Source organism: Microcebus murinus, chromosome 3 (assembly GCF_040939455.1).
Source record: "Microcebus murinus isolate Inina chromosome 3, M.murinus_Inina_mat1.0, whole genome shotgun sequence".
Taxonomy (NCBI): Eukaryota; Metazoa; Chordata; class Mammalia; order Primates; family Cheirogaleidae; genus Microcebus; species Microcebus murinus.
The window spans coordinates 93,193,560-93,219,856 of record NC_134106.1 but is presented as its reverse complement, the minus strand read 5'-3'; the positions used below and the strand labels follow the sequence as shown (position 1 = coordinate 93,219,856).

The following is a 26,297-nucleotide window of genomic DNA, read 5'->3' as shown; positions in this document are numbered from 1 at the left end:
TCTCCACAAACTGCTTCTTTAAAAACAAGCAGTGGTGCCTAAAGCTATCCAGCTTCTCTCTCTCTCTCTCTCTCTCTCTCTCTTTCCTCTCCCTCCTTTCCTCCCTACCAACCTCCCTCCCTCCCTCTCTGGAGCTCCTGCTCTCTCCCTCTCCCTTCTCTCTCGCGCTCTCTCCCTCCCTCCCTCCCTCCCTCCCTCCCTCCCTCCCTCCCTCTCTCCCTCCCTCCTCGCGCTCTCCCTCTCCTCTCCTGCTATAGAAGGCTCCGACAGCAGTTCCCAGCCAGTGTGCTCAGCCTGCCTGCCTGCTCCGTGTGTGTGTGTGAGCGTGTGTGCGTGCGTCTACTTTGTACTGTGAAGAACACAGCCCATGTGCTCTGCATGGACGTTACTGATAGTCTGTTTAGCTTGATTTTCGACAAGCAGGCAAGATGTCCAGCACACCACATGACCCTTTCTATTCTTCTCCTTTCGGCCCATTTTATAGGAGACATACACCCTACATGGTACAGCCAGAGTACCGAATCTATGAGATGAACAAGAGACTGCAGTCTCGCACAGAGGTAAGTACTTCAACCCTGGGTATGTGTTTGTGTGTTTTTTTAAAACTGTGCATGGGCTTTTCCTAGGGTTTCTGGCTGAATTCTATGGGAAGTGTCCCACTAGCTACTACCACGTATGTGGGAATGAGCGCCAGCATGAATCCACTAGTTTGAACAGTGGATTTCCAGGCACAGCAACTCTTGAAGCAGGGGACAGTTTCTGCCGGAATCTTGAAAGAGACAATCCCAGCGCTTGATTCACATGCTGGGTCTCCAGAAATGTTGCTTTCCCAGAACTCTGATGTTTGCAGGCTGAGTCGGTCCCGGTGGTATTTCTTGAGATATAATTTCAAGGGATTTTGTGATCATTTGCATACAGCATTTTTTTTTTCTTTTTACAAATCCCAGAGGAACTCTGCTCTGACCTGCATTTGCTTTTCAAAGTCACCAATATCGAGGTAAAGGGGGCAGAAGAGTAACCCTGCCTACTTTTCAGAACTAGCCCTGGAGGGACATGCGTTTTGTGGATTTCTGTGTTAAATTCAGAAACCAGTTGCTTGGGGCAAGAGGATTCTTCACTTTCTCCTATCGCGAGTGGCAGTGCCTGCTAAGCACTCTACCTTAGGACAGGAGCAGGCTCAGTGGCAAGTCACCTCTAATTTTTGTATATTTGGGACTTGGTGCCTGGGAGAGGGAGACTCAGCCTCCTAGGCAGGCATGGAGCAACTCTGGGAGCAGAGAGAACAGGACTTTCAGAACTTTCTAAATGCAAGACTCCAGGCTCGCCTCCTGCAATTTAAATATTTAATGTTACTTGAGTTTTTCTCTATGCTAGCTTAGCTGAGGTCTGACTGCTGGGTTGTCCATCTGCCTGTAAGTTGGGGCTTTGTGCCGAAGTGTTCTGAAAAGGAGTTTGTTATAGGTGTACCAAAGTCACTTTAGGAAGTAGAAATTGCTAGGAATTTGGTCTTCTCTGCAGAGAAGAAATATCCAGAGGATTTATGCCAAAGAGCTTTTAGGGAATAGCTTTGGTGGAATTTTAGATTGAAGATTGACTTCTAACTCTGGAAAGAGACTCAATTAAGTTTGTATTATAAAATAAAACACATTTGCTTGAATTGTCAACGGAGCCATAGAGAATTCATGATGTTTAATGTATTTAATGCAGCTAACAAGATGTGACCTGCTTTCTGATTGGCTAACTGCTGGACAAGGACTTATGTTTTTTTTTTTTTTTTTTTAAAGCTGGGCTGTCTTTATCTTTTCTATTTTCTTTATATGTCAATACACCATAGATATTAAATATAATTGTTGGTAATGTTGCTCTCTCTTGAAGCCAGTAGCTTCCATAGAAGTGCAAACTCTGTTTTGCTTAGGGTGGTGAGCTATTGGCAGTAACTGATGTTTGTGTGTGTTGTTTTGTGTGTGTGTGTGTTACAGTTTGTATATTTCCTTCAGATCTTTGCAACTGTGTGTTGGAATCTTAAATTCCTGCATAAACTGTTGGTTGACATAGCCTGTTTTCAGAATTTGGAGGATAGAAAATGTCTTATGGTTCAGGTACACAATAATTGCAATACAAATTTTGGGGGGAAAAAGTCTCTTTAAAGTATGATTAATTTTTAAAAAGAGATGAGGGGCCATTATTGCTCAATTTTTGAAAAGCAATAAGATCTAAAAATAACCTGTGTCTACTTTACATTTCAGAAAGTTTTTTAGGAGTTGCAGAAAGATTTCTCTCCCATCCTCTTGCAGCTTTCTCTGGTATCTGTGTGCCCTTGTGGCCCTTAACACTTGGCCAGTTCTGAGCTAGGAGACTTATCTGCAAGATTCCCCTGGCCCTCATAAAAATCCTTGCAGTGCAATCCAGTCCCTTATTTGTTTTACATTTGAGACAAGACACTTGAAAAGAACCCCATTACTAGTATGGTTTTTGAAAATGGCATGTTATTTTTTGTGAGAGCTAAACTCAGGAACTCCTAACTTTTGGATCATGGGACATTACTTTTAAAGATTTAGCTTAGAATAGGAAAAACAAAACAAAACAAACAACCTGCTTCATAGCTTAAAAACCAAGAGAGGAAAGCTTACTATGACAAATCTTAAAGATTTTTTTAAATCTCTCTGCCTGTGACATTAAAGTGCTATGAACTATTTTCTGGTGTGTTCTAGAGCCAACCCCTTGTACATTTCCCTCCCTTAATTCAATCATTTTTAAAATTATTCAAATAATTGCCCTGACACTTCTTTTTTCTTTGCCAAGCAATAAATGCTGTCATGAACCCACCCAATACCATAAATTTGTTTTCATTTCATATAAAGAAAAGAGAGAATCAAATAATTGTTCCTACGATATTTAAATATTGACAGTAAATATTAAATTTCGATCATGATGTGTTCTTAGTAAAAAGTAACTTTTCATGAAAAGTTGCACTCTGTATTTAATCAATGATTGCCATTTATGATAAAGCTGTTCTGAGCCTTGGAAAGGAATTGGCTGAAATGAAGTGCAGTGAAACCTAGCAAGAGTCATCAGTTTATTCACACACAAAATCGAATAGATTGTTGAGTGATTCCTTTTAGAATTTAACCAATGCATACAACCATTTTGGGCCAGAGCGACTCATCTCTTTCTCCTCTCTCTCTTTTTTGGTTCCCACTCTTATAGTATGCAGTATTATTTTATTAACTCCAAATATCACACACACAGCCACACACACACCCTTGGGCAATACTCTCAAGTCTCCATTCCTTTTGGACCATAGACTTGGCTAGAAAGAAATTTTAGCAAATCAGTTTGTGATGAAGAAATTACTATAATTTAAACCTCAAGTTTGCAGAAATTTCCTAGAAAATTCTTTTTGTAATGGGAAGAAATTAGTAAAGAACCATGATGTTTACCTACTGTCTCCTTCCATGGCTGACCCCAGGGCATTCTCTCATGGGAGTTGATGCATTTCTCCCAATGAAATCAAATCAAAGTCCTTCACAAGTTGGATAGTTTTAGTTTAAAGAGCACTGGATTGGGAGTTAATCCTATTTCTAACTCTTACTAACTAGTTGGCATGGGTCTTGGTTTCTCATCTACAAATTACTGGCAGTGGAAAATTCAGATTGGTTTTCTTTAGTAAGGGAAAGTGTTATGAAATAAGAGTTAAGAGTGCAGACATTATTTCTTTGCTCATGATATTTAGCTCAAAATCACAAATGGTACTGAAATAATTGTGTAATAGTGAAGAAAATTTGAAGGCTCAGCTCCTGTCAATCAGTCTTGTTTAAAGCTAGCACTTTGAGCAAGCAGTTCCTGCACTAAGTAGGTACTCAGTAAACATTTGTTGACTAGCCAATCAATGAATCAGTAGATAAAAGCACGGAGAGAATTTGAGAGCCAATGCATTGAAATTAGCACCTTCCCTGAGGGATGCTTTGGGGGCCTGGTACCTCCTGTTGAGCTGAAGCTGCTTGGGATATCCGCTTCCCACTCCCTTTAAAGTGCTCATCCCACATCCCCCACATTTATTTTATCACGAGGTCATTTAGAATCCTAATCTTTGTGGCAAAGGTAAGCAAGTGTCTAAGAGATTATAAGACTACACCTCTTTTTAAAGGAATATAAATGCATTAAAAAGGAAACAACAACAACAAAAAGTGTGCTTTAAATGCTGCTGGCTGTTCTTGGAAATAACAGTTATTTGCAACATTAGAATCTTAATGGAATTTCATAAAGAAATGTGTGGGTGTTTCTCCCTCCTTTTAAAATGAAATTAAGAGAAACTCTGAGCTTTGTGTCACTGTTGTTCACTGTAATTTTCAGGCAGTACGAAAGGGTTTACCTTTTCTTTCTGCATGCTGTCATAAATCTACCCCAAGTCTTCCAAAATTCATGCACTTGAATGGTCTTTCTGTGCCAAATGTATTTTGGAAGAATACAACTGCATGGTTACACAGTTTAACATTATACATATAGTCAGATAGGATATAAAAATATGTTCTAAAGACTTCAGAATTTGTTCTGTGAAAAGCTTCATTAAAACAAATATATACTTTTTTCATTTCCTGAGATCTGTGTTATGAGATGAAAACATAGGTAAAATACACAAGAAACATGATAATAAACATCAATTTAAGTGAAAGGATTTAACTAATTAACGTTGGATTATTATAGAATTTAACAAAGTTTATTAAGTAAAGTTATAAAAATTTTTGTTAGAGTAGATAACTTTTCTAGACTTATTTCCTCATTCAAATGACCTAAAATGTCTCCATTCAAATGAGGTTGTTTTTAAGTATATATATTTTTTCATGTTGGCACCATGCTAATTAAAAAAAAAATACCATAAACACCAAAAACGTGGGAGTTCCATTATGTATTTCTTCTGTTTTGAGATATATTTTCTTTTATCAATATTACACATCCCCTTCCAAAAGAGAAAACTGTGATTGTGATCGGAAGCTGTACACACAAGGATTTTTATTTAGAATTACAGTTTTTAGTTTTACAGGGTTTAATATGAGTGTTACAAATGCTTGAAGACCTTGAAATTTAAATCTGCTGGTCTCACCCCACCTCAGCTCAAATCTAAAACTCCCTGGGGAGGGAGTCAGTGGGGGAGGGGGACCCTCAGTCCTCTTTTCTTTCAGCTACATTTTCATATACTTTAGTCACAGGGTTTCTACATTGTAACATCATGTTTATTCATGGAAGAGCTTAGTATCATTGATGTTCAGATGGAATCTAGTTAAAATGAGATTAGTTATTTTGGATAGGTGAAAAAAACGGAAAATGCTTTGTGATAACTTGGAGTTCCCCCAGCCCCCCTAGAAATTTAGAAAGAAAAATGTTGCTGTTACTCTGAGGTAAATGAATGATTTTCAGTGTTAAAAAAAGAACTTTGCAAGTTTTTTGAAGGGGGTTAGTGAGGTGGGGGGAGGGGATGGGTGGTGGTAAGGAAAGCTATTTTGAAAATGTTAAATGAAACCAAAAGTGCAGTTTTAAAAATGAGAACTTCCAAACTCTCTTATTTTTCAGGCTTTCTGCATAGCCTCACAAAACAAAGTGCAGGAGGCTTGTGCTGATTTTGTTTTCTTGAAGTCTTTTTTTGTTGTTTTTTTCCATTTTCTTACTATGGAAACTGTTTTTAATTAAAAATTGCTGCAAACTAACTATTCGTAGGAGGCCAAGAAGAAGATGAAAAAAAAAAATCTTTCAACTCACATTCAACACAGATTCTTATCAGCTTAAAATCAATGCACATTTAAATTTCTCCCTTTTTGGTGTGTAAATTATGATGTAGGATTTAAACATTGCGCATTTTTTAAGCATTTAGCTTTTTGTTTGGGTTTCAGAAAGAAATTAATTTAAGTTGTATGGAGAACAAGACCATAAATCTCCTTTTATTACAATTGTCCACATTAACTCATTTTTCATGAGAAACCCACAGCAACCCCCTTTCTGAACAAGCAAACAAAACAAAACACAGTCTCACACATCCAACTTTATAAATTGTGAGGAATAAGATTCATAAAGTTACTTATCTGGATTTGGTTGGTGGGCCTCAAAATATAATTGATGTGGAAAAACAATCTCTCTTTGATGTGTAAGAGAGTGCAGCATTTAAAAAATGATGATGTAGATTCTACAAACATCTCTGTCATTTTGTGACCAAAATATATTTTTTCTTTTTTCGGTTTTTTTTTTTTTTAAATCAGTTTGAGCCTAGGTTGTTTTCTTTTCTTTTTTTTTTTTTATTTTTAATTTAAATTCTGATAGCATGCCTTTGGACATAGGCAACTATTACTACTTAAAACCTGGTCATTCTTTCAAGGATTTTCATGCTTAAGGCAATGACAATATCAGAGTCTGGAAATACTGAGATGATTAAGACATTTTCTGCCCTCTAGAAGCTTACAATTTGGTAATGAAGGGAGATGGTACAAACCAACTCTTACATGACGAGCCGTGATAGATTAAGACACAGTGTATTTTGAGTGTATATGTGCAGTGAAAGGTACACACTTTTTGGAAAGATACTCAAAGAATAACTAGCATCTCTGGTATTTTCCCCATCTATTGGCAAGTGCTCAGTGCTTTTTGTACATCAGATCATGTAACCCTCTTGATCATCTCATATAGTAGCTACTACTAACATCTGCATTTTTACTGATGAGGAAACTGGAAACAGAGTTTCTGTAAATTGTCCAAGGTCAAATAGACGGAAGTTTAGCTTCAAAGGTTGTACTCCTAACTATTCTTTCATAGTACGTCTCTTGAAATAAGAAATACCAGTCAGGACTCTAGTTTCACCTGTAGAATTTTTTTTTTTTTTTTACTGTGAATACATTCATTTTTCTTAGGACAAGTTGACTTTAGAGGTGACTTGGAAGTTGACTCCATCTGCTTAACTTGGTTCCACTAGTTGTGTCTCAACTGCCTCACTTAATTTCAAAAGGGACCATGTGAATTTCCAAGGGATGGAGCCAGGGATGGAAAATATACTTTGGTTACTGAAAACAAACAAACAAATGCAACAAACCAAATCACACTCCTTACTGAAGAATACTTAATAGGCTCACTTTATTTGAAGACCCCTTGGAATTGTAGAATATCAGGCAAACTCATCTAGAAGTTTTATTTGTTTATTTTTACCTAAAACGTATTTAGACTTCTATCCGTGCTTGATTCTTCTTAGTTGTACTCTGTGAAGATGATGTTCTGATTGTTTTAAACAGTAGTGGGATGAGTATAAAAGCTATCCCATTTTGGGTGGTGTCACCCTCTGTCTGCAGTAATGACCAATGTAAACGTTAGGCAGTTAAATGAGAATTCAAACTTGGCATAGTATTGGCTTTCTTTGCAGGGATTCAATTAGGAATCTTAGAGAAAATAAAGATGTAGAGGTGAAAGAACTCCCAACGTGTTTTGGCTTCTCACTATCCCAGTGAGAAGGCAGTGGGTCTTCCCACATCCTGTCTCTCTGCAGAAGCCTTTTGTGGGAGGTGATGTTTCCTTCCTACCCTTGCAGCCCACTCAGCTACCTGTGAGGCCATTGTCTTTACAGTAAATGCCTGCCAGTTGTTGGAGATAAGATGAATAATATCCTCACTGGATCCACCCAAAAGCCTGAGATGCATGCATTCTGGTTCTCCTTTAACAGACAAGGAAACTGAGGCTTAGAGGGTGAAGACTGTCTGAGTCCATACGTGGACATCCTGGGATTTGAACCCCCAGTGTCTGGGTCTTCTAACTACCCATGCAGTGCTCTTTCCTGGAACATCCTGGTGAGGCAACATTGTCAGCTGGCTGCTGACTCTTGTTTGCAGGCCCTGATGGCTATACTATGCCCTCCAGTTGGGTCTACTTTCGACCAGCCTAATTTGAAAGTTTAGTCTTCTAATTCAGAATAAAAGCTTAGAATTAAAGATCTGGCAGCCCTCTCTGAAGAAGAGGGACCTACTCTTTTCTGGTGGCCCCTATCCTCTCTTTTCGAAATTGGAATGGCCTCCTCTCCATGCACCTGCTCTCTCATTGCACCTTGTAATATGCACCTGACACACAGCCAAGGCGACACTTTGGTGCATGTACCTGAGCGTGTGACTCTCCAGCTTCCCCTCACCCCTAGAACAAGCTCTAAACTCCTTCCTCTGGCTTTAAGTCTTTGCTGATCTGTTCCTTCCTGATTGTCCACTCTCATCTCCTACTTCATGTTGTCTAGACTTGTGCCACAAAGAACTTCTTTTGGATCCATCAACTTGCCAAGCTGACTCACATCTCAGGGCCTCTGCCCTCAGTGGTGGAATATCTGGCATATGGCTTCCTATGTAAGAACTCATCTAAGTAGTAGGGGACCTCATTTGAATCAGAATTTGGCACGGTATTGGCTTTATTTGCAGGTAATCAATTAGATAACTCAAAGAAAAGAAGGACAGTGAAGAAGTAGCATCCGAGCACTTAGGAGGTTCTCTACTGATTAACTTAAATGTCCTGTTCCCAGAGAGGCCTTCCTCAATCACTTCAGTAAAAATGAAACCTCAATCACTTTCTATCACATGCCTGCTTCATTTTCTTCACAGGAATGATTGCAAGGTGATATTTTCTTGCTTCTTGTTTATTTCCTGAGCGTTTGTTTGTCCTTGATAGAATGCAAGTCCTGTGAGGTCAGGGACCTGGTGTCTTATTTAGCATTATTCCCCCAATGCTCTGCAGCACGTGGCCAGTATTCAAACTAAAGGAAGCTAAGTTGTCCAGCACTGTCCAGACTGATGCTGGAATTCACCCTGACTCTTAGCAACAATTGCCTACAGCTCCAGTTGGAGAAGAATCTGCCAGTCGAATAGCCCCGGGAGTGTTCACCGACAGAACACACACCCACCTGCTGGGAAAAGAAGCCCTGAGAAAGGAGAATCTCTCTTGCCAAGGGAGTGTGGACCTGAGAATGTTGTCCTCTGGGTAGTATGAATCTGTTGGGAATCTCCTGACTTCTGATTAAAAATATTTATACTTATCCTAGTGGTTTTCTCTTATTTGATATTTCTACTACTTCTGTCTCTCTCTCTGGATCTATCTAGGGGCCCATAGTCATGAATTATGATAGGAATCATGATAATACTTTACATTTCCTGGAACACTTTTGCATTTTAGGAAAGTGCTTTCAGGGACATTCATTAGCTTATTTGAAGTCATTTGCACAACAGAAAATATAGGAAGTTATATCAGTATATGATGCTATGGCTCTATAACAACTGTCTGCTAACTGCATGGTGTGTGCACTTGCATGTGTGTGTATAGGGGGGGTGGAGATAGAACTACTTGTCTCAGTCAGATCGTGTTTGTGTATGTGAGCAACTCTTGGTTAGGAAATATGTATAATTTTTCTACTAATGTTCCCTTTGCACCCCTGGTTTGAAAACAGTGACCTGCCTTGAATATCAAGGGCTGAACTTCAGTATGACTTATGTTAAGACTGATTTGAGTCCAAAACCTGGCTCTGATTCCTACTTGCTGTATGATCTTAGGGAAATTTCTTGACTTTTCTGAGCCTTAGTTTTCCTAGCCTGAGTTTTACATTGTGAAGTAAAGGGCTAATGCATGTAAAATACCCTGTATATAGTAGGTGCTAAATAAATGGGCACTTTGATAATTATGATGATGCCCTTATTCTCCTTTCTGTCAGCAAATTAAGTAGTATGAGTAGTGCAAGACTTTGCCTCATTTCCTAAAAAGTATCTGTAAAAAAATACTTTTTACATGGCCTGCACTAGCCTATTTTAATTTAGTGAGGGAAACTTACAATAACATGTTCTAGGACGTGTGGGTTTGGTGTTCTCACGGATGATAATACCACCAGGGCTTTGCACTGTGAAACAGCAGTGATGACCTAGCAACCACATACCTTGCTGTGGGAGAGTAATGGCTCAGCAGAGTGGCCATGGTCTCCTGCAAAGTCCAGGGTGTTTCTTAGACACACTTATGGTTAAGTTGGCTAATACACAGGACCAGGTGCACTCCATTCTGTTGGGGGAAAAGGTGTAATTGGGGTTTGCTCCATATGAAAACACATTGGCAATGACAGAACACTGAAATGTCCCCTTCACCAGCACCTTTGCAGGAGGAAGGTCTAAACGGGGGCTTCAGGAGAGGGTTGGGGAGAGTAAACACCCTCTGTCCCCAAATGGCCATTTATTCCAAAGAGGGACACTTTTCAATATACAGCCCAGTGTGGACTTCTCTGGGAAAGCTGGGTCAGCACCGGTTGGAAGCCTGAAGCACCACCTGCATGTCTGGACTGGTAACAGTCCTTCCCATTGATCCACTGTGACACCTTGTGGCTTATTCCTTAACACAGTGAAAATGCACGTGCGGGTGGATGTGGAGATGTGCTAAACGGTACCATGCGGCGTTCTGGCCAGAGGATCAGGGTGATGGGTAGTAATGCCATCTGTCTCTGCTTTCCATATAGATGCACCCGGGCATTACACTGTGTCGATTGGCCCATTCAGTTCAGCAATGTTTCATGCTGAATTTTTTAAAACTACACACACCTTCCTATACTTCATTTCATTGACCAGGGCACCTGTGATTTTTATTTAGAGTTCCATATTGAGAATAATTTTTTATCAACCTTTCTAGAGACAGATCTACATAGATCAAACATTAAATTGTTTGCAGCCCCCCTTCCTTTTATTTGGAGCGGGTAGGGCTTTATTCAACTTTGCTTCACAATGTAGGTCATTTCTTAGGACTCATGAGGATTTTATCTTGATACTGAAAATCTGTGTAGACAAGCAAAAGCTAAACCGATAAACAAGCCTGACCATTTGGCGGTATACAAAAAAGGCAACTCTTCTTATGCTTTATAATTTTAACAACGATTACCCAGCAGTTGGCTGAAATTTCTTACTTGAAATGGAAATTAAGCAGTCAGTGCATATTACCTGCCTTTGAAAGGTTCTGATTTGGTGGGGCCTACCTACCACTCCCAAATTAGCTGAATTCTAGAATTTCAGGGCTGGAACAGACATGAGAGATCATTTGGCCCGAGTTCCTGATTTTGGAAGTGCAGACATCAGACCTGGTGCAGCCTACTTGGACTATGTAGTGCGGCCGATTCATAAGCAATCTCACGTGTAAGTCATAGGACTTGCCTGTTACTACATAATAACTAGGAATTGGCCAATTCTAAACACTCGTACCAACCATTAATTTGTACCCCAACCATACAAAAACTTTTATGTTCTAAGCCTCTCCCTTTTTTTCCATTTTCCAATTGTCTTAAAGTAGCATCATGCTACTGATAGTGAAAAACACATCACTAACCTTTACTGTCTTTGAATTTGTGATTTTCATTACTAATTTATTTGGAATAAAGTTGCATATGCTTTAAAACATGTGTCTACTTTTTTATTTTAAAAACACGGTACATTATCAAGATAGAGTATTTATAAAATACAACAATGTGCAAAGAGATAAATAAAAATTGTCTTTAGTTCTAGCATGCCAAAAATTGCTGCTATTTTGTCTATAAATTTAATGCATGCATGCATATACAGAGATTTCTACTAGCATAGAAGCATATTGAGCATCCTTTCAAATCCAGCTCTTTGAACTAAAATTATGAGTATTTCACTGTGTCCTTAAATCTTCTTAAAATATAGTTTCAAGTTGCCTGTATTATTCATAAATCTGTTTATGCTTTAAAAATTGAGACCATATAGATATTTTAAAACTTATTTGTCTCCTTTGTACCATGACTTGAACTCAGAAAGTTCAGTATTCTTAACAATAGCCTTATCCTCCTTACAGGGATGCCGGTATACAGGAGTTAGCTATGGTGACTATTATGAGGGCCATTAGCATTTAGTACTAGTCAGAAATCTTGGATCCAGGGCTCTCTGTCTCCTTTTAAGAAAGATACGCACTCCCACCTCACCCCAAACTTGAGGACGGATCCTTTTTTATTTCTGCTTTTCTTTCTCTTGTATTATTTCTGCATCTAAAGGCAGCCAGCATGCAGCTTTTTACCAAAAGGCCCATAAGCAAAAACATGTTTGCATAATTCTTCCTGGAAAGAGGGAGCTTGAATTAATGTTAAGGGTTAATGTTGCCCTAGACCCAGTGGGTTGGCATAGAGTGAGTTAATTTATGGCATTGTTTGAAGAACATGTGTTTGATTCAAGGAGAAAAGGGATATCTCAAAAAGTGGCTATGTCACGAGTTACATGTAATTGTCTTTTTTTCCTTACTGGATCGAAGAGATCCTTGGAGTCAGGTACTATCTTATTTTATTCATGTGCACATCGTACATGACAACTGATATTCTTTGTGGCCAGTGGCGATCTGTTTTTAAAGGCACATTTCATGGAGCCAGGCATTTTGTGGCTAGTTTCTGAGTTATCAGTGTTTATATGAGTAATATGTATTTTACAAATCAGCCTTATTATATACATGTGCGTCTATCACAATGCAGTGGCATGCCATGAAACTATGTCCCCTACCATAGCATTAGCATCAAGTGCTTAACTTCTGGAGTTACACAATTTTACTTCTTTACTTAGTGTCTGTGTGACCTTGGGTAAGTTAATGTCCCCCTCTGTGCCTGGGTTGCCCTCAAGGATGATGTGAAAGAATGATGATAGAATCTATGTCTTTGGATTGTAATGAAGACTGAGTGAGGGAATTCTTGTATAGTGCTTAGTGCAGTGCCTGGGCCCTGTAAGTGTTAACTATTATTATTATGGCTTATTTGGTTAATGGATACTGAGCAGCTACCATATGTGGTGTCACTGGTCTAGAGATGAAGAGAACAGTAGCTCTGCCTTAAAAGAGCTTAGTGAGGACACAGTAAGGATTTACAGAGAAGGAAGATCTTGAGGGAGTGGGAATTTGCCACTTTGAGAAGGGTGCTTGGTGGGAAGGGCGTTTGAGGCAGAAGGAATGGCACGTGCAAGGAAATTGAGCCTTGAAGGATGATGTTATATTTGAAGAAAGGTGAGGATCTGGGCACGGCTGGGGCTTAAGGTCTGGGGTGTATGTAGGAGTGTGTGTATGTATTCGTGTGCAGGCCTGCAGAGCGAGTGGGCACCAAACCGTGGAGGTGTTGATATGCCAGGCCAGAGCTGTTAGTCATGACCCTCTAGAGACTACACATTGGACTGTGGCATGGTGAGTAGGAACAGAGCCCCGGCATGACTATTTGACTTCTTGGTGCCTTGATTTCCTCATCTGGAAAATGGGACAACAGTAATCCCCACCTCCTGGAGCTGTTTTGGGGAATTTAATGAGAGAAGATCTTGAAGCCCTTAGAACAATACATGGTGCATAGTGCGGATTCAATCAGCATTAGTTTCTACTATTGTGCAAAAAGAACTAATAAAGGTGGATTTTTGGCGAGGGAGTGAAAGCGAAGCAATTTGACATGCCTTTGAGCAAGAACACTGTGGTCCCTTTGTGCAGGGAGGACTGGCGATCTGTCTTGGAGCATATTTGTCTGCTGAGAGGAAGGAATCCATGGATGGGGAGATGCACAAAGGAAAAATTACACATACTTACTGGCTGACTGAGCTATTTTTAGCCTTGTGTGTGTGAAGCAAAGGATGGATTTTCATGGAATTTTTTTTTTTTTAAAGATTCAAAATTACCGTAAGCCAAGGTGATGTGACTTGCTCGTGACATGCTGTTTGCTCATCCTTGAGGTCCACTGTGTGGGCCATGAAGCCTTTAGCAGCCATATTGGAGAGTAGCTTCCCGGGGTCTCCAGTCTTGAGTTTTCTTCCTGCTTTGACAGACTTGGTATCTGTGTGGGGAACCAGAAGTGACGTGCTGCGGCTTTTGGAAAACTCCCGTGGCGGGTAGTCAGCCTGGCACAAGGACCCCCACGGTGAGATGGCGGTGGGTCAAATAAGGGCTGCATGGCGAAGAGGAAAAGACAGCCAGGGTTGAGACCTTGCCCCGTCCAGGGCATAGAACGGTTTCCATGTTTCCATGTTGGTAGAATGGGAACAACATTGGAGGAACATCCTGAGCTCCAAATGATGTGTGCACATTGCCAAGCCCAGTTTGGTGTGGAGTTTCCCTTCCCTACGTGGTGCTTCATGTCACACTGCAGGCTTTTCTTCATTGTATGGGGTTTTCTGGAATCCTTCTCATACGTTCTTCCCTCGGTGAACTTAAGCCTATGGCCTGACGCCTCTGGATTAGACCAGCTATGAATGCCAGGACTCTCTCTTTAGCAGCAGACACTATGATTCCAACTAGGTGGCCTGTGTGTTTCTGTTTTTAATCTGCCACATTAAACATAAAATCAGGTAGATAACATGTTTTTGAGCCCTTCAAGTCTCTCTTGGCTCTTTTCCTCCCACCTTCTTTGGTGAGGGGTCTTGCTCAGTCATGGTGTCTTGCTTTTCCACATCAGCTGCCTGGGGCTGGAGGACCACATTTTGCCCCCCCAAATGCTGTGGGGGCCATTGTCTTAAAACCTGCATATAGAGAAAGACCCCGTGACTCTTCTTTTCTGTTATCACAAAAGAAGCTCAAAATGCAAATGCAGGATCTACTAAAATTACAGAGTTCAGTGTGTGCCCTGTATTGGCAGTTTTTTTTAGAAAGGTTAAAATGTATCTGAACCAAGACTAGAAAATAAGCTTCAGGTGTTAGGTTATTCTGGAAAGACTGTTAATGCCTGTTGGCTAAGTGCATTAAACTGCTTTGAAATGATCACTTGTGTGTACTATTTTAAAAACTGCTTGCTGGGATGGTGATTTAAACCTACTTTTGTCTAGACTCAAAACTTCACGTTTGGCCGTTGGAAAACAAAATGCTGTATTTGAAACAAATAAACATTAAAATATAGTTTATTATATTTCCAGGCGTTTATCTGAAAGGAAAATATGTCAAGGCATTTATAGTTAGAAACTCAAATCTCAGCCTTAATTCAGTCCATTGTATTTCCAGCAAGCTCAACCCTATATAATGTTACCCGGTCTCCAGAGACCTCCTTGAAGGGTTACCAGATACTGTTGGTCTAACTAGAGAATGGGGGAGGTGGGGGGAGAATGGATGGGGAATGGTTTCCAGTCCTAATTCTATATTTCCTGTGACTTTTTTTCATGGAGGCAGGGGGAAAAGAGAGAAGAAAGAACTCCGCTGTTAGTTTTATTATCGCTTTGATTTTAAAACCTTTTAAGAAGTAGCATACACAGTGGCACCCTGCAGTGTCTAGTATGGAATTGCATTGACTCATTCATTCCTCAATGACTTATTGAGTTTTTTTATTATGTGCTTAGTGATGGAGGACCACATAAAAACCCTGCCCTCAGGATGCTCACAGCCTAGTGGGGGAACACACCCAGCCGAACAGCTAGTTATGACCAAGGGTGGCAAGTGTCGTGAGGGGCAAGAACAAGCTGTTGAGAGCAGTGGGGACGGAAGGTTTCCCAGCCAAGACTGTGGTATGGAGACACGCACACACATGTACACTCACACCCTAAGTTGCTTGTGCTATGTTATGTTCAGTCTAGGGAACTGTTAACTTCTTGACAACCCTACACACCTGATGATCTTTGGAGGAATTAGGCTGCTCAGACATCCAAAAACAGGGAGACGAAGCTATGAAGCATAAACGCCCATGTGATGGCTGCAACCAGGTCCCTTAATCTATTGTAATCTAAATTTTGGGGAAGGGAGAAAGAAAAAAAAGAAGCAGCTTCTTTAAGCCCACTGAAAAGCTAAAATATTGAAAAAAATGTATTTTTTGGCCATGAGGAAGTATTTGAGTATAGGGTGGAAAACTTCATCTTTATCAAGGAGTTAATCATAGCAACTGATGTGAAACTTCCAGGTTGTTACTCAGTGTGTTTAGGGATTCTTAAAATTTTTTTTTAATTCCCTTTTCTCTATTATGATATATAGCTAGCTAGACATATGTTGCCCAGACCGGTCTTGAACTCCTTGACCTGTATAATCCTCCAGCCTCAGCCTTCCAAGTAGCTGGGACTACAGGTGCTCACTGCCATGCCCAGCTCTGCAGACACCACTGAGAGAACTTTAGGAAGAAAGCAGATCATGCAAACCCTTGAGTGGTTGGAAATCCATTAAACTGAAGGCAGGAGACTGGGTGAGAAAAAGGTATAATCTCGAAAAGGCAAGAGTAGGAACAATGCTAATCACAGTGAACACTTACAGAGCAGCTAAGCGCTCTGAGTCATGGTCTCAGTTAAGCCAAACACCGCTGTGGTTAGTAGTGGTATTCTCTCCATTTTTCGGATGAGGAAACTGAGGCTGAGAGAGGCTTAGTAATTAGCCCAGGGTTTTTCAGCCAGCAACAGGCACACTGTGGCTTAAACCTGAGTGTGCCCAAGTCAGAGGTGAACTTACTTGTCAACTCTACTGACTCTTCAGACAATGCCCCACTTTACAGATGAAGAAACTGAGGCCCACAGAGGTTAGAGCGGGTCTTGAGTCATCTGTGAGGCACAATTAAAGCCTTTCCATTGGTTCGTGATTTTGTCTTCAGTTCTTCAGTGACCCCCAAGTTCAACTATGGGAACTGCATGTGAACCCTGAGACTCTACTGTGAGGGTCACACCACTGCGGACTTCGTGAGGTCAGGGACCACACCTGGCTCACCTTTGCATAAGCAGCACAGAGCACAGGGCCAAAGGTAGAAAAGATAATCTAGAATTTTCTTGACTGAATGAAGAATATGAAAGAAGTAGTAGGCCCCAAAGTTTAAACCCAGTGGGTGAGACAAAGACCTGTAAATGCCACATAGACAAGCACAGTGTCCATCTTTTCAGCCATGTCGGCCTATAGGCCATATCTGTGTGAATTAGAAGACAATGCTCCTTCTGGGTGAGGCTACGGCCCTTTCGTGCACAGGTAAATCTTCCTGGTCTTTCTGGAAGACGTTAGCGCCACAGAGATTGAGAAAGTATTCTGCATTTCAGCCCTCTCCTCCTTTTCCCTTGGCCAGCTGCTTTTTGCAGTGCACAAACTGCCCAACTGTACATAGAGGCCTATTTTTATTTAATTAGGTCACCCAGAGTCTAACACAGGACCTGAAATCTTATTGATATTCACTAATAGTGACTGAACACATGAAGAATTTTAAAGATGGTACTAAATTGTCTTCTGTCATTAAAATACAGTGCAAATGGGAGGGTGTTTGGGCCATGTGTCATAGAGAAGATTAGGATTGGCTCTAGAAAGGATTATAGGATTTGGATTTTGGAGGGGAAGAAGAAGGGCATCTTGGTTGAAGGGAACAAAGGCTTAGCATGTCACTGAACTAACAGGTCTGGGGCAGGAATAGGACATGGCTAGCTGACCTCTGGGCAGGAAATTTTCTCCAGATGTGAAGAGAGTCGCACACCTGGAGAAGGCACCATTGTCCTTGTGTTCCATGCTTGGGCACCATGTCTGCAGAATGTGTCGTGAAGGACTCTTCACAGAGTTGTTAAATTGGCTTTTTGTTTTGGGGGTAGACATCCTTCCTTGTCCATCCCCTCTGTGTTAGAATCAGTAGGATATATATCCAGGAAGAGGTGCATTAGAAAGTATAGGCCCATATTGCTCTGGAAGGTGAGAAGTCCCTCGATCTGTTGTTTGCAAACAGGGCACCCAGGAAAGCTGGCGATGCAGTTTGAAGGCCAGAGAGCCAGAGAGCTGATGGTTTAAATCCCAGTCTGGGTCTGAAGGTCTGGGAACCAACAGCACTGAGGGCAGGGAAAGATCTATGTCCAAGCTCAGTCAGGCAGAGTTCGTTAACCCTCCTCTCTCTTGTTGTTCCGTTCAGGCCTTCCATGGATTGAATGGTGCCCACCCACATTGGAGAGGGCATCTTGCATTAGTCTGTCCTCCAGTTCAAATGCTAGTCTCAGAGAAAACACCTTCAGAGGCACACGCAGAAATAACATTTAACCAGATACCTGGGCATCCCCTGAACCAGACAAATTGACACATAAAATTAGATTAGCCATCACATTCTCTCCTGCCAAAATTCTGCCTCCTTAGGTGTAATAGAGGCTGGTGTCAGAGGTTCTTAAATGTTTGGCTGAGGAGTTTGAATTCAATGTTATAGCAATAGGGACTTATTACATGTTCTTGAGCAGATCCATTAAATCTTATTAGTTACTTCATTTGGTGCATCTTTATTGAGCAGGGCCAGGTGTTTAGCCTAAAATGGTGCATAAAAATGGGCATGGGCTTTTCTTGTAGGAAACTGACAACCAGATAAGGGGGATGTACTGCAATTAAATAATTATTTACTAAATAACGTATCATTACAATGGATAAAATGTGAACTACATAACACACTGTGAACAGAGCACTAGATGTAATCAAGTATGTTTCTATGAAAGCATAAATAAAATAAGGAAGCTTGACCTACACTGGTAGAAATGGCCAGGTAAGGTTTCTTTGTGGAAGTGATGTTTTAGCTAAGATTTAAAGAGCAAATGAGATTTAACTAGAAAAATGGGGCATGGAATGTCAAGATGGCATTCTAAAAGAAGAACAGCAAGTGCAAAAGTCCTGTGGTTGGAGGGAGTGAGTTTTCTATAGTTCAGAGAGCAAGGAGGAGATGCAAGATGCAATGCGAGGCTGATGATAGAGGTTGGGGCCAGACCATGTTTGATTGTGGATAGAATGATAAAGATGTTGTATTTGTAACAATTTTAAAATTTTAAGAGTAATGGGAAGTGTGCTTCTTTTGGTGGGGGTTTGAGAGAATATACCTTATTGGAATGGCATTTTGAAAACACCACTCAGGCCGCTGAGTGGAGAATGGTTTGGAAAGATTTATGAGAAGATGCAGAAAGACATATTAGAGAAAGATATTACAATTTTCCAAATGACAGTGAATCGTATGGGTGATGGATTGGCTAGGGAAGGTGTTGAGCAGGAGTGGTATCCTGCTAAACTCTAGGGTTACTGGAATGAGAGTAGGAACACTTCTCAGGTTCCATCTCTATCCATTCTTGTCAACAGTATATATCTGTGTCCTCAAGCCCCATGTCACAGTACGGTTTAGTGATGTTGACTCAACCATATTCCCAGAATCCATTTGAAATTGCTGGACCAGCACATCCTTGATGCCTGTCCATTCTGTCGAATTCCTCCATGGCCTCCTCTGCCTGTCCTGAGCTGCGGATGCCCCAGTCCCCTTCCCTTCTCTGCTTTTGAGAAGCTTTACATTTTACAACATCTTCATTACTCACTAGTTTGTTCAACAACTTTTTCACTTTTTTAAATCAAAGATTGATCGAGTTCATTCCCTTCCTCAATTTTGAGTCTCATTACTTCTCTGTTTCTCCCTGGTTATTCGTGGCCCTGTTTTCTTTCTAGTGCCTCTTGTCTTTGAGAAGCTCTTGAGATTCTCTTAAGCCCATTTGCCATTTTGTTGGCCCCTCTTCATTTTCCCTATAAGCCCTAAGTATGGCATTATAGTTTTCTTTCATCCCCTTTCCTCTTCTTTGGGTACAACAGCAGACACTGTGCTCTTCCAAGATTGCTAAGCAGTGTCTGACACAATGTGGAGACTCAAGAAATATTGGTTAAATTTGTTTCTTCTATCGAATGTACAGACTTTGATGGCATCACTTGAAATGCTTTCTGTACATGCTCCCTCTTATATCCATGTATGTGCATGGCTGCCTGAATCCAGGTTTCTCCTGGGGAGAGTCACACAATAATTGATTTCTCTGTGGATCTATAACTGACATGAATTTTCACCTATGCCTGCCAAAAAACCCTCAAAAGTATTGGGTGCCTGTCATACATGCATGTCAGTTCGGTAAACTCTTACTGATACATTTACTGTTCCAATTGGTTGCTAGATGACTTTAGATGGTTTGCATAATGGGTATTGGTTTCTATGTCTGTTAAATGGCAATAATCGGATAATAAAAAAATGTAGGGACAATGAGAGAGCATGCATTTATTCCACATATGAGAATTATGGTAGATTCCAAGGATGCAAAGACAATGAAGACTAAGAATGAGAAGGAAACGATGATTTGTCACAGTGAGCTCGAGCTGAAAGTCAAAAGATTGCCTCAGATTGGAAGTAGCCTCCAAAGTGAGATCATTCTCTTTCTTCCAACCGTATCTGGCCTGTCTTCCCTCACCAGGTTCATGTGAAAGATAAAAGGAGGGAACAAATTTGAAAGTGTTTTGAATAAATAAAAGCAGTGTACAAATTATCACTGAATCAGTGGTTAAAGGGCTCATACAATGAATAGAACCTTTGGTTAGTGAAAGGAGATTTTTGAGGATCGATGGTGACAGTTATTTCTGGATATAGCCTGTTGTTTGCTGATTACTATTAGTTTGGTACCAGTTTAATACCTTTTCCCCTAATGTACCCAGAGATTTGTGATGGAATTAGCTATGTAAATTGAATCCTTAAAAAAAAAACCTCCACAAACCTGTATGTTATATTTATAAACTTTACATTGTACTAAAGTCAGCAAATGTCACAGAATTAAAATCAGTAAATGCAAAAGTGAAGGTTTCCATAGCAACAGTAACTAACCCATATTGCACATAAAATGAAATGTACATTAGGATTTACATTTAATCGCCTATTAGTAGAGAAAAGTCCTATATAGAACAGGTGCAGTATGAATACATTAGGGTGACCCCAGTAACTCTTTATCTTTTAAACTCCAGGCTCTAGTTGCTGTAACTCTTTTCTATCTACCAGATTTTGACTCCTTTAGGGAAAATGAGGTAGGAAAAATTAGAAACAGCATTAGAGCAGAGATATATACCCCCAGATTTAAATGCTTCAGAATATCACTGTCGCATAAATTATCAATCAACTCAGTAGGTGTTTCAGAGAAAGAAATCGACCCAGAATACTTAATGTTTATGAAATTGTTGCATGTAGGGTATTTAAGAAGAATTTCTGTCTAGCATAGTCAGTTGATCTAAACCTTCAGTGCTTCTAAAACATGGCAATGCAAGATGATTTTGTGACTTCGAGTTGGTTGTGGAAAGGCACAACAGGAAGGCGGCAGGATTGGAGCCAGAGATGTTGGTCATAGCTTTAGCTCGCCATTCTGCACATCTGGCCTCTCTTGTTGATCTTCAGTTTCTTCCTGTAATGCATGCCTTGGCTAGTACCAAGGGTTCTGAGAACCCAATGGGAGTGGGAGGAGGAGGATACAGGGTACTTTGTAGATGCTAAATGGCATTGCTATTGGCTACGTACGTGACTTTCATAAGGCAAACATCAGTCCCAGCAGTTAGACTCTGCCTTTGACTCATCATCCCTGGAGAAGGCCTACCCTTGGCCAGCTGCTTACATAAGAGAATGTCTCCCTGCTCTGCCCGTCTGCACGGCCCTGCTGGTGGAGGGCTCTGAGTCATCGCCGAGAATGCTGTTTTGCCTCCTCCAGATCAGTCTAGAGCAGACAAGACTCTTCCATTGAACAAAACTTTCTCTTATAAAATTAGAAGAAATTTGGTAGTGACTAATATATGATTCATTCTCAATGCAGTTGATTTTTAAAAATAATTTAAGCAAAATCAATCATAAGGTTGTTTTTTTTTTCTTTTTTTCCCTTCTCTGTAGGATTTAATATTCTTAATTATTCCTTGGCTTTGCTCTCAACTCTCTGACTCAATATAGGTCCGGAGTAGGCCATAGGATCTACTTTTTATCAAGCAAACATGTTAATTTTGAAAAATTTAGTTTTAAAGCAATCAATTAATTTTGTATCGCTTAAGGAATTAGAATGGAATTATCTGACTAGCACCCAGAGCAGAACCTGCCAGCCAACCCAGAAGCCCTGTTCTTATCACAACCCCTTTCCTTCTATGTTCTTAATTGACATTTTTGGTATTAATTCTCTTGTGTTTTCCCAACCACTTTCAGCTACTGTTTATTCTCAGATTGACCTATCTCACTTTCCAGTGAATACTTATTTACTTGTTGGCTATTTTTGATTCCCTTATTTTTTGGTCCATCAGATGTTCCTTAGCTCCTTCTGCTTCTTCCTGTCCAGACTCTGATAGCATGCGCATCTGTGGCTGTGGTCTGCATATCTGATAACATGAATATCTGTGGTCTGTCCCACCAGCTTGTATTTGGGGGTTCATGTCACTTTTTCTTATCACATAGAATTTTTGTTTTATACTTATTGAAAGAGGTTTTTGTTTTTTTTTTTTTTTACTTAGACAAATGTTTACCAACTATCACTATTGTGCACACGTAAACAAGAATCTAAATGAAATAAATTTGTTAGGTATTGCTAAGACTTATACCATATTTAGGATCTGACTCATTGGAATTGTTCTTTGACTCCTATTTGTCCAGGATTTTTCATGTAGTATAATATAACCTCTGTGCCATCAAAAACATTGGTGAGACAACATTCTACAAACTAACCCATTAAAAAAAAAAAAAAAGCCATGGGTGAGGCAGGGCTCTGGGCAGGCTTCGCATTGTGTAAAGCTTGCCTGATTTTGGATTCAATTTTCAGGAATGTTGCTAATCTTGTTGCGTATACATTCTCCCTGACTCTTACCCTCAACCATTTGATTCTGAGGGGTTAAAGAGTGATCTATCTCTGTCTCCCGTTTTCTTCCAAGCCATTCCCACTTATTCTGCAAATTATGATGCTTCTGCTTTTAATATGTGCACATGTACAATGACAATGATGGCTTGACAGAGATGGTAAATCATAGCATGGTGGTAATGCAGGCATTGAGATCTCAGATTGCTATTGGAAAAAATGTGCATCTTAGAATTAATGAAATTACATATAGAGATAGATATTGAGATTTTATTGCACTTATTGTTTTGTAACGTTCTTTCTCACTTTAAAATATATTCTAACCATTTCCTTCATTAAATATGATATAAAACTGGCCCTTAAGATCTACCTGTTTTCTATCTGATGCATTACCATGATGGTCTTGTCATTTTGTTGTAAAGGTTTTCCATGGGTTTTTGGTTTTAATTTTTGTAGGAAATTGGAGATATTTAAAAATGATACTGTCATTTGTTCATAAGAGTCAAAAAGCAGAAGAGCCCCTGTGTCTGTTAACTGATGAATGGTTAAACAAAATGTGATACGGCCATACAACCAGAGCCATAAAAAGGAATGAAATTCTGACACATGCTACAACATGGGGAACCTCAAAAACGCTGTGCTAAATAAAAGAAGCCTGTCACAAAAGACAACATATTATGTGATTACTGGGTGGGAACAGTAATTCCTGTAATGGGTATGAGGGATCATATTGGCATAATAGAAATCTGCTGGAACTGGTTGTGGTGATGATTATAGAACTTGGTAAATTTACTAAAAATAAAACGTGTGAATTTTATGATTTGTGAACTATACCTCAATAAGATCATTGAAAAATACTTTTGCCATCACTTCTGGTTTTTCAAATATTAAGTTTTAAGACTTAAAATGTACTAAGTAAAATAAAATATAAAAATGATATTAAAATATGCTAAAATATTCTTTGTTTTAGAAAGCTTTCTTAGAATTGGAGTAATTTGCTTTATATTTGTTTAATTTTTTTTAAGGCATATAAAGTAGAAAAGTAGAAAGCCTGAGGACAAATTACTGATGAACAATAAGCACTTTATGTCATAAGATCTCCAGGTGAATAGAAGCCATTAACACCTCCAAGGTTAACTTCAGGCTGAATGCCAGGTTCTCATTTCCACCATCCCTAGCCCATCCCTGTCCTCTGCTCCAGCCCTTCCAGGGATGGGTGGCCCGTCCCATTTTGAGGCAATCCATCCCATTGTCTTAGGGCTCGAGTTTAAAAAAAAATATTTAAAAATGAAACTCAAGTCTGTCTCTTCATCACTATCAATTACTGGTCCTTTTCTGAGCCTATACAAAATAAGTGGATTCTCTTTTCTATAAGAGAGCCCTTTACTCTCTAAATACTGGGAACTTATTATCCCAAGGCTCTAGGTCTTGCCATTCATGGGCTAAATATTCCCAGGGGGTTCAGCTGTTCAAGTGCAGTGGAGATGCCCTCTGTGCTGTTCTCCTTCATGGCATTTGTACCAACCTGCCCCTTGACCAGTCTGAGGCACCACTAGACAGGGAGAAGCTTCCTTATCTGATTGCTTTCCCCCCACTGGGCTGTGCAAGGGACTCTTAGACTGTGGCCTTCGAAACAAGTCAGCTACCCCACAAGTGATCTGGCCAGTCTTGGTTCTAATATGGTGGGTCTTTTGCTTTCCTTGCTCTGTTAGCAGAAATCATAAGAAACATAATCATAGATCGTGTTATCTTTTGCTGAAAAATATTGAAAGTTAAGGAATAGTCACAACAGTGGCCAGAAGCTGTACAATGTTTCTATGTTTTTTTTTTCTTTCTTATACTGATTTCTAGGCTATTTGCAAATGTTATTCTTGATTGTAACACTATGAGAGGAGTCAAGGATCCTGCCTGCATTGACTTATAGCAAAAGATGCCACAAATTTACCTGCAAATCTGAGAAAGTCTGTTGCACTCATACATTTAAAAAAAATTATTAAGTGTCTGCTATGTGCCAGGCATCCATTCTTAGTGCAAGAGAAAAAGAAGCAGAGAAAAAATAAAGTTTTTTTTTTTGAGTGGGTACAATGTCCACTGGTGGACAGGTATGTTAAAAGCTGGTGACAGGTATGTTAAAAGCTCTGACTTCACCATTGTACAGTTCATCCATGTAACAAAACACATTTGTACTACTTAAATCTGTTGAAATTATAAAAATAGAATAAAATAATTTTTTTGCCAGTGTAGAACTGACAATTCAGTGGAGAAACTGTATAATAAAGAATAAAACAAAGACATATGTGATATAACATTAAGTAGTATTTGAAAAGTATTGCCTAGTTGGAAAGACCATAATTCATGTCATTAACGAATATTTGAAGGTCAGATATTCGTCCCTGTTGTAAAGAAAAATAAAGATAAAAATTTTAAAAAATTACTATGAAGAAAAATAAAATGGAGTCAGAGGATAGAGAGGTATGATAGAACTTACTCTAGATAATGTGGCAAAGAAGATCTCTTTGACAAGTGGCATATGAACAGAGAAGCATGCAAGTGCAGAAGTAGGATCACTGGTACCCAGATAAAGGTTTAACAACTGGTTCTCAAAAAAAGCATATATATACATATATAAGTTTATTATAAATATAACTAAGAGAAAGATATATAGATTACAGTTTATAGATAATAACAAATATAAATACTCTTTCTTATAAATTTTATATAGCCAAATAATTCTCCCAAAATGCTCTCAATGATTTTTTGCTGAATTCTCGTAGCCATAGCCAAACTATAATTTTAACTGATGAACAAGGGCAGTTCCGACATGAATGTTGGCTGATATTTTCTTTTACATTAATGACTAAGAAGAAGATGGAACAACAGAGATGAATATTTGAACTTCATTTCATCCATCAATGACATGAGTTACTGCTCTTATGAATTGGATAATACTTTTTTAATGCTGGAAGAATATTTCCTCAAATTTTCTGCTATTCACAATGTAATGGCTACAGACATGACACACTTTTATGCTTCATCCTCATTATTAGCATTTTTTACATCACTTTCTTAAATCTGGATAATCAACAAAGCAAAAAGATCAAGCCCTGAGTTGTAGCATTTGCCAATTTCTGTAATATAAATCCTCCCACTATGGGCCATTTGAAGCTGCCAACAAGAAGTTGCAGAGCAGGGTGCTGGAAGAGACACACACCGTTATGTACGGTCTTTCCATCCTGCATATGCAATAGATATTAATAACCTCAAGAATACCAATAATAGCACACATAGCAAAATAATTAGGAATTTTAATTTATTACCTTTGTTTTTAGTATAATTGTAAGTTAACAGCTGTTACACAAAATTCCTGAAAATGTATCGATAGGAGAGCTCTTGCACACTGCTGGCTGAGACATAGGGTCTCACTCATTTGCCCGAGGAAGCAGCATGTGTAGGTCTATGGCAGGGACAGGCTTGTCAGGTTCAAGGAAAGCAAGGAAGTCAGTGTTGTGGGTACGGAGTGGACGTTAGGAGAGAAGGAGGCTGCAGAGATGTTCAGGCCAGGTCAGGAAGGGCCTTCAGTCATGCCTGGTGGAAGGGTGCTTTTAAGGGGATTAGGGGTGATGCACAGACCCCCATACACTCCAGATGAGGACACCCTGCATTCATATATGCCACCCTGAGCAGGATGGCAGAACCCCTCCTCACCTCTGTGACTCCGAAGGAGCCACTTACCTTCCTAGCCAC

The 26,297-nt window shown here is 39.7% G+C and overlaps 1 protein-coding gene across 8 annotated transcripts in view; it reads left to right on the top strand.

Moving 5' to 3' along the window:
- The first annotated feature begins 216 nt into the window (after positions 1–216).
- LDB2 (LIM domain binding 2) overlaps positions 217–26,297 on the top strand; it is a 355,462-nt gene continuing 329,381 nt past the window's right edge. For 7 of the 8 annotated variants that reach the window (XM_076001111.1, XM_012737537.2, XM_076001113.1 and 4 more), the window contains exon 1: positions 217–560. In XM_076001111.1, coding sequence (XP_075857226.1) covers positions 429–560 — 132 coding nt within the window. In that variant the 5' untranslated portion in view covers positions 217–428. The remainder of the gene's footprint in view (positions 561–26,297) is intronic. The other variant, XM_076001116.1, reaches the window with a different exon arrangement.